The sequence below is a fragment of the Sinocyclocheilus rhinocerous genome, unplaced genomic scaffold (assembly GCF_001515625.1).
Source record: "Sinocyclocheilus rhinocerous isolate Xijiao unplaced genomic scaffold, SAMN03320098_v1.1 scaffold832, whole genome shotgun sequence".
NCBI lineage: Eukaryota > Metazoa > Chordata > Actinopteri > Cypriniformes > Cyprinidae > Sinocyclocheilus > Sinocyclocheilus rhinocerous.
Window position 1 is genome coordinate 520,770 of NW_015641039.1, and position 8,995 is coordinate 529,764.

Consider the following 8,995-nt stretch of genomic DNA (forward strand, 5'->3'; position numbering starts at 1 on the left):
GCTTCAGTACAAGTTAGTAACAAAATGTATGGCTTAAGCCATATATGAGGGGAATATAATTTAAATGAGATATTTATCAAATGAGCAGTATTTATCTGTCACACACACGCGTGCGCGCACGCACGCACGCACACACACACAAATCAATTTAGGATATCAATTATGGTGTCAGCATTAAACCTAGTACACATAAATGAACACCAAACACAATACAACTAAAATATAAAATTTTAAATATATAGTTGTCAATGTTTATCTGTATTCTTGTAGCTTTGTTTGTACAACAGCAAGCAAGTGTTTTTTTGGGTAACACTTTAGAATAGGGAACACTTATTCACTATTAACTAACTTTTCCCTCAAAAAATTCCTAATTTGCTGCTTATTAATATTTAGTAAGGTAGTTGTTAAGTTTAGGTATTGGGTAGGATTAGGGATGTAGAATAAGGTCATGTAGAATAAGGCATTAATATGTGCTTAATTAGTGCTTAATAAGCAACTAGTTAAGAGAACCTAACCTAACCTAAAATAAAGTGTTACTTTTTTTTTTTTGTAGCTCTGAATACCCAGTCAAATAAGGTGGAAATTAAAGACAAATGACATAAATATGGACAGACAAATTAGAAATATGTGGTTTAAACAAAACATGATTTTAAAAGTGACTTTAAAAGAGTGATTAGATCTCACTAGTGTATAGTTCTGTCAGTCATTTGTCAAACATGTCAACAAAGAGCAGCATGTATTTTCTGTCAAACACGTCACCTGTCATGCTACTGGTCCTCACTAGAGTTTAATTTACATTAACCTTGTCAGGTATCCTACTATGCTTTAAAATAATAGGTAAGAGAAATAATTGTTTTACAAAGGTTTTTTTTCAAACCTCTGTTCCTGTTTAAATTTAATAAACACATCAAAATTTCTAATAAATTATTGAAAAATGTTGTATCTTGTGTTATCTTTGTTCAAAAATATTTAATGAAAAATAAATGTATTTCTGAAATATTAAAAAGTTGTTTTAAAAAAAAATGTTGTTAGTTAAAATGTTGGCAAGAAAAATAAAATTCAAAAAGAAAAGCATCATACATCATGCACATAACAATCCCACACGTAGCATCTCAATATAACTCATCTTCATTGCAAAGAGTAATATTAAAAAGACTAATAATTGACCTTTCCCATAGTGTGAGAGAGAAAGTGTGAGAACAGGTGTGTATGTGTTTGTGTGGGCAGATGCATGCGTGTGTGTGTGTGTGTGTCAGTGTGTGTGTGTGTGTGACAGGGAAAGAAAAAATAAATACATATCCGTGTGGGCACATGTTTGACCGCAGTTTAATTTACAGCGGACAGAGAGAGAGAATACTATGGAGAAAGTGGGTGATTAAGAGAGACGGTGGTGATATATATTAACATTTTTTATACAAAGGACCACTAGAGAAAATGCTTCAATAATAATAATAATAATAATAATAATAATAAATCTTTCACATTTTGAGTGAAAGGAAAAAAGAAAGATATATAAAAATATATATTTAAATATACAATGGCAGATTTTCAATGTTGTTTACACTGCATATACCATCTAAAGAGGGAGGGTTTATATTCTACATATATGAAGATTGTATTGCGCTTGTATATATTTTACACTGAACTGAGAGCAGTTTAGCTGCTTTGCTAATGGATCAGATCTGGATTTAGAGCGGCAGGACTGGTCAAAGGTCGGCAGTAAAGCTCTGCTCCCAGCAAAAAACATCTTAACATCAAATCATTAGCATTTAAATCGCATCAGTGTGATATATGCCACCAATGAAAAGCTACATCATTTGCATAATCAGTGTTCTATCATGGCAACCAGGGAGTTCTCTCCTTAGCAACCAAACCTATGCCATTTCCTTAAGCTGTGCTGTCAGCAAAGGTTGAAATTGTTACAGTCCTTTGACAACTAAAATGTCAAATACAATTTAAAAACGGGGGAAATAAACCAGAAGCCTGTGGTCATATGAGAAAAACCTGGACCGCGTTAGACAGTAATTCGGAGGGGGCCGTTTCACTGAATCAGTCTGTCGGCTCTCTGAAAGACTGTAAAAGGCCTCGCTCCCCGCAAATCAATGAGATGGATGTCGAAGAAAACATTTAAACCTCCTGTCTATCTCCACCTCATTCAATACACTTTGTAGGGTGCCTGTCTTTGAAGTGGTCAGCGGAGAAATAGTAGTCTGCGGTCCAATGCGCTATGGACAGCGTACGGCTTCCACGCCTGTTGCTCTCTTGCCAGATTAAGTTTTGATTCAAAATCACCAAAGCTTGTATCAACAATGCTGACTTCGCTGAAATTTAAGCCAGTAAACACTTCACAAGCCGCTGAAGCAGAAAAAAAAAACAAGAATTCAAATCCCTGTGATTCAAGTTCAAGAGCTATATTGAACAAACCTTTATACATAATACAGTATACATAAACATTCGTAGATATACATTATTTTATTTTGTTTACCTACACTAATTATGTCACTTAATTATCAAAGAAGTTTCATTCAAAATATTCTCAACTTAAAACTCTGAGTAGCCACAGTTTGAATAGGCAGGAAATAGTTGCTGGCAGCCCATGACACAGTATGAACAGTTGCCCATGCCCAAGAGGGTCAAAAGTTAGTCTCCACAGTAGATCAGAAGTGAACAGCAAAGCTCTGGTGCTGTATGTAATTAACCTTGGGGATTGTGTCAAGTGGGAGGTTTAGAAGATGAGTCCGGGAGGTCAAACTCATGCCAAGCGATCAAACATCAATCTAGAGAAGAAACTTCTGACTTTGCTCTAAGAGCTTGGCTCTCTCTTGTTCTCTATTTCTCTAAAAGCGTAAAACCCCTTGGGTCAGTGACTGCTGACACTTAAAGCAATGTTTGAAATACAGCTTTCAGAGTATTTGCTGAAAATAATCCCCGACATTCACTTTTTCTTTCAGCTCACACAAACATGAAAGTCTAACTGTGGTTTCCTAAGTACATAATTGTAACTGAGGCAGTAAAGACTGAGAATATTTCATAGCTGCTTACCATCTATATATTTAATCATAAAAATGTATGTATTTAAAATCACAGTATCTATATTTCTTTTCAACCATTCCTTCTAAATTAGCATTTGCTTGTCAAAGCCAAGCTCAATTGACCTTCCAAGAGATAGTCGATCAAATCGCTGCACTCATTTGTCTGTCAAGCTTACTGAACTGTCTTTGACATACGAACCTCCTTTTTGACTAATTCCCAGCATTATGTTGCTCTTGTTATGATACGCGTCATTAAGATACTAAGTAACCACAATGGAGTTTTGTTCGTTCCTGAAACCAACCACTAATCTTGAAAAATGCACATATTGTATCAGACTCTATTTTTCATCTTCTAATGTTATATTTAGTGTTTCAACGTAACAACTGGACACAAACGCTAATGCTTTCTGTTTTTTTTGTACAAAGATGAACTGCATTTTAAACAATTTATTACAAAATCATCTGGTACATCAGCAAAAGTGCAAACTCATGACGGAATTTTGTTTGACAGACATAAATAGAGTAGCCATGCTTTAAAAAGAGGTAGGCCTGGTTATGTAATTGCTGTTATATATTCAATTATTACAGCTACGCTCAAACTTCACTGATTCTCATGTATATTGTGACTCGACAGGTTTAAATCGTGAACACAATTTCAAGAATTTCTGTGAATAAAGACTTAAATTTTGGTCTGTTTCTCTCTTATAGCAACTTCAGAAGTCGTGTGGACCTTTTTTTGTCCTTATACTGGAGCCTGAAAGTGTGAATAAACACACATTTTTATTGCATGCAAAAGAAAAACATGTGGACAGTGTACACTGTGTACAAGTTTGGAACAACGATGATGAAATTGTAATTTTTGGTTAAACTATCCTTTTAAAAAGCTTTAACTGGTAATCAAATAAAAAAAACTATGATGCAACACATTGAGAGAAAGTGAGCGAATAACCTTCTGCCTGAAAGAAAGCGCTTTATTGCACTTTCAAGCCAGATCATTTCTCTGTTGTCCTTTGACTTTCAGTGACAAGTGTTTGTTATTTCAGCTGTAATTTAGTACCACAGGCTTTTTAGTTCTGAACATATTTACATTGCCACATTGGAGCCAAATGTACCTTTAGAAGTAGCATAATGCCGATGACATTGGTATTTTTTTTTTTGAGGTTTTGCTTCTGACATTGCGGTGTCACTTTCATATGTACCGGGAACAGATCAATGCTATCACTTTGACTTAAGCAATACTGTACGCTCTGCTTTGCTTGTGTATTCTGATATCTGTCTGTGATTGAGGGTGACCTCAGATCAAGCCCCACACTTTCCTGCTTGCCTTGAACTTGTTCACGGCCTAAAATAAGCCCAGACGGATCCAATCCTGGATCCTTTTACAGCCCCTGTAAGCGTGTTCACTTAGGGGTACAACATGATGCGTAAGATGTGCTTGCGTTTTCGACCTGGGAAAGACTCTAAAGAGGAACATTTTGGCTGGAAATTCCCAAAAGTTTACTGTCCTTTTCAAAGGGCATGTAATACAAGTCAGATTTAGACCTCGCAGGAATTAATATTTTATGAGCGGGGTCGGTTTTTATAGTTATTGACTGCAAAAAGGGTGGTTTTAAGGTGGTTTTTCCAAGAGGGTCTCGATGTGATTCTTTTTTTGGCCGGGTCTCACTGGACAGCCATGGCTGAAGAGATCTGAATTGCCCAAATTACTCAGACTGTTTGCATTGCTCTTCAAAGAACAGACCCATCGCTTTAGTAGAGCTGTGCTCCTAAAAGTCAAAAGTAGAGGGCATATTTGTGCAAAAAGGATGGAAACAGAAGAAGAACATCAGGAAAAGAGCTTTCTTACCTCACTGTTCAAAAAGCAGTAGAACACTGACACAAAAAAGCCCTGTAAAGAGGACAAGAGAATGAGAAACAGTTAAATAAGAAATAAACAAATTCTAAATAACACTCAAATTTCATTTAAAACAATTCTGTAAAGTCAACATAAAACAGGATTCACAAGCCATTTATTTCTTTATTTTAAGGTCCAATTCTCACTATTAGCATGCATATTAGCATATTGGCTGTTTATTAGTACTTATAAAGCACATATCAATGCCTTAACAGCTACCTTAATAACTATTCATAAACAGCAAATTAGGAGTTAATTGAGGGGAAACTCTTAGTTAATAGTGAATATGTGTTCCCTATTCTAAAGTGCTATCGTATTTTCAAGTGAAATAGGATATTCAATGTGACAAATGGAACAAATGGAAGTGATTTCAACCCTGCTACAGTTATTAGCTGTCAATCACAAATTAATCAATTCTCAAATCATTGTAATGCTGCTTGTGTCTGGGTTACATTAACAAAACACAAGTGTGTCAAATAGCTGATGCTGAAAGCAAAAATCTCATTTCTGCATAACCTTCAAAAGGGAAATCTGTGCCAATTATATCACAGAAAAAAAACCCCACTTGTATAATACATAGCCTATCAAGAAATAAATAAATAATAAAAACAATTTAAACATCATATGTACTGTATATGATTTAGTAAACAAGTGAAACAATCATCAACATCTCCCTTCTCACTCTAATTCATCATGATGTGAAATGCATAGACTTATCTGAGACTTATCTAACCCTCTAGACAATTTCTAATAAATGAAATTTAAGTAAACCAATAAACGATTTTGCTGTTGCTACAGTTACTTAACATCCTGATGGTCATTTTAAACTCTTTTTTTCTGGAAAGGCATTTTGCTGAGGAAACTGTAAAACCTCTGATTATGCCCACAGTAAAATCATTTTTTATTATTTTTTTCCACCCATGAAAAGTATACATTTTTAAAGCTAATTAATAATCTTTTTTAGACATTAACAGTTAAATTAATAATCTTGATTTTATAAGGAAAAGTGTTCTTTGTCTAACTGTGCGACAGTGAAATGGATATAGATAGAACCACTATAGACAATATTGCAGTTATATATATATTTATTAATGATTTTAATTTTTTTTATTAGTTTGATCAGGATTGTTCCAAAACTAACCAAAACAATCTGTTTGCATTAAACCGTTTAACATAAATTAAATTTTCCCCACAAATGAACTGACATTCCCATGAGGAATCGGACAGATGTGGAGGCAGATGAATCCGTAGAAAACATGAATTCAACATGCGTGAGAGACCACCGTGTCATGCCAGGAAGCAAATGGTGCAAAACAGGGGACAGAGTTGACCTTGTGTGCATCGGATGACATGGTGGACTGTGAGAAATGTACCACAAGGAAATTCTAAACATGTGGGTGAGGTTTAACAGAACACTAAACCTCAAAACACACACATTTAGTCGTGCAAACGACTATTTTTTTTTTTTGCAAAAACAATAACCTTTAGTGAAGCAGCTTCTGGGGTGAAAACACTGAACAGCTGCACCACTTTAATATGTGATGTTTAAGCACCTGCAATCCAGTTTAAGCAAGCACTAAATGCACTTAAATACACAGTGTCATATTTAGATTCAGTGACTGTCATTATTTTCAATGCAAATCAGGCTTATTATACAATGTGCCTTGTTCACAAACCTCAGCACTTTTGTAAAAGACAGCATGTGCAAATAACTCTATCAGTGGGTGCAATTTATTCTTAGTGAATTTCCACCTCTAAGTTGTAAAGATTAGTTTCGGATCTGCTTTAACACAATTAATCAGGGTTAAAACTGTTGGCTGCAACCTGATCTCATGAAGAAAACAGACCTGTGGGAACTTTTTTGCAAGACGCGAAATGCGTACCAATAAGTACATATCACTGCAGTTTCCAACAGAAATGAACACTAGAGGCAGTAAAACAGCAAGCACTTTTAATCGTTTTTGTACACAGTTTTGGACTGCGTCACTTAACCAGCTCCACTTTTCGATTTCTGGCATTAACAAGCTTACTCGGTAGCTCAGCTGGCACGGAATTTGATTTAGGATACGGAATCCTTGGGCACGAATCCCGTGAAAAACATGACTCACGATAAAAGAGCTCAAAGATGAGAGTTCGAAAAACAAGCTAAAATTGCATGATTGCGTTTTTATGTCATATTCGCTTTTGTTCATACTATCGGTTAGGTTTAAGTGTAGTGCAGATGGTACGTTATTTTAAAACGTCATGGGGCATTACAGTTATAGTGCCAATCAACGGACATTTCAAGTCAGAACTGCGGTGACACGTACAAAACCAACGTTTTTGTACCATATGTACATTCATCTGTTCCGGGGAAAAAACTGAACACTCTTTTAGCGCCACTCAGTGGATATTTCATACCGAATATGTCACGAAACATACATGGCATGGGCGTAGCTTGTGGGGGGGCCAGGGGGGCCTGGCTCCCCCATAGCGATTTAAGAATTTTACTAAATATTTATTTATAAAGTTTTTTCTATGAAGTAAAAATGTATATAATGCAGTTAATAATACATGTAAAAGTTAATACATTTTAAATTGTTATTGTAAGTAAATTAATAAATCAAAACAAACTTAACGTCTCCCTCAATCTCAATACATGGTGCTACGTATTTCGCATCTTGCAAAAAACGGTAGGTTTTCATCATGAGACTGGGCTCGTTTACTCACCTGAAAGGACTCTAGGAAAGAGTTGAAGTAGATGAAGACAATCTGTGAGATCTCATCCTCGCCAGGGTTGACGAAGAACAGCATGTATGTGATGCCCAGCAGTGGCAGAAGAACCAGTGTGGCCTTTACTGCTTTCCTGTGAGAGTCAGAGATGTAGAGATGATAATACAGAAACCAAAAAGAAATAAAAGTAATGTCTTCAGAAATTACAATAATAAAAGCTCAACTAATTTATGCACTACTACAGGGTAAAAAAAGATAGGGTAACACTTTATTTTAAGGTGTCCTTGTTACACGTTACATGTACTTACTATTATAATAACAATTAGTTATTCTTAATTACATGCAAGTAACCCTAATGTCATGGTGCGGAGTGAGAAACGCATGATGAAGACTAGGTAGAATGCAAACAGTCTTTAATATAATCCACACCAAAGGAATCCACAGAAGGTAGGCAGTAGCACACGCACAACTCATCTTTAACACTGGACAAAGACAGAATGCACAGACTTGACTAAATATAGGGGAGCTTGATGAGGGACAGACCAGTGAGGAGGATGAACTAATAATAACATAACAAAAACAGGAACATAACCAAATATGGGCACACAAGGAACTAACTAATGAAAGAGAGACAGAAACAGGGTCAATGAACACATGAGGGATGAAAACACAACAAAACGTCCAAAGGGGTGTGACAGTTCGCCCCCTTTCCGGAAGGCATGTCCTCGCGCCACAGGAAGAAAGGGTGGGACGGAGGGGGACTTAGGAGTGGATGTGGGATGGTGACAGGGGATGGTGCTGTGCTGGCAGGAAGGCGGACGGACAACCCAGGTGGAGGTTTGGGCGGAGGATGGACTCCCGGGAGGAGGATGGTGAACAGAGTCCAGGGTGGAGACAAAGGAGGGAGGAGCCATGGAGGAAATAGGAGGAGCCAGGGAGAAGACAGGAGGGACTTGGAGCAGGAGGAGCCATGCGAGACCCAGGCCGCAGCCATAATGATGGAGGGAGGAACCATGGTGGAGGAAGGACTGACGACTCCAGGGGGACGACCGATGGTGGCGGAGCAGGTGGAGGAGGAGCCCGAGGCGGAGATAGAGAGCCGATGAGCCAGGGTGACGAGGAGCATCCGGAGGGCCAAGGCGGAGCAGATGGCGCCAGTGACCGAGGCGGAGGCGATGGAGGCAGGAGCGACTGAGGACCAAGGTGGAGTCGAAGGGAAGGAGGAGCCTGACAGAGCTGGAGGGACGGAGGGATGAGGTGAAGCCAGAGGAGTGGAGTCCCGAGGTGGCGGATGGTCGACGACTGACCAGGGCGGAGCCAGAGGGACGAGGGAGCCCGGTGGAGCCAGTGGGATGAC

The 8,995-nt window shown here is 37.7% G+C and overlaps 1 protein-coding gene across 1 annotated transcript in view; it reads right to left on the bottom strand.

Annotated features, from left to right (window-relative positions):
- Positions 1 to 8,995, bottom strand: part of crhr1 (corticotropin releasing hormone receptor 1) — a 136,342-nt gene that overhangs the window by 1,740 nt on the left and 125,607 nt on the right. The window contains exons 12-13 of the mRNA XM_016570704.1: positions 7,636 to 7,771; positions 4,879 to 4,920 (exon numbers count right to left, since the gene is read on the bottom strand). Coding sequence (XP_016426190.1) covers positions 4,879 to 4,920; positions 7,636 to 7,771 — 178 coding nt within the window. The remainder of the gene's footprint in view (positions 1 to 4,878; positions 4,921 to 7,635; positions 7,772 to 8,995) is intronic.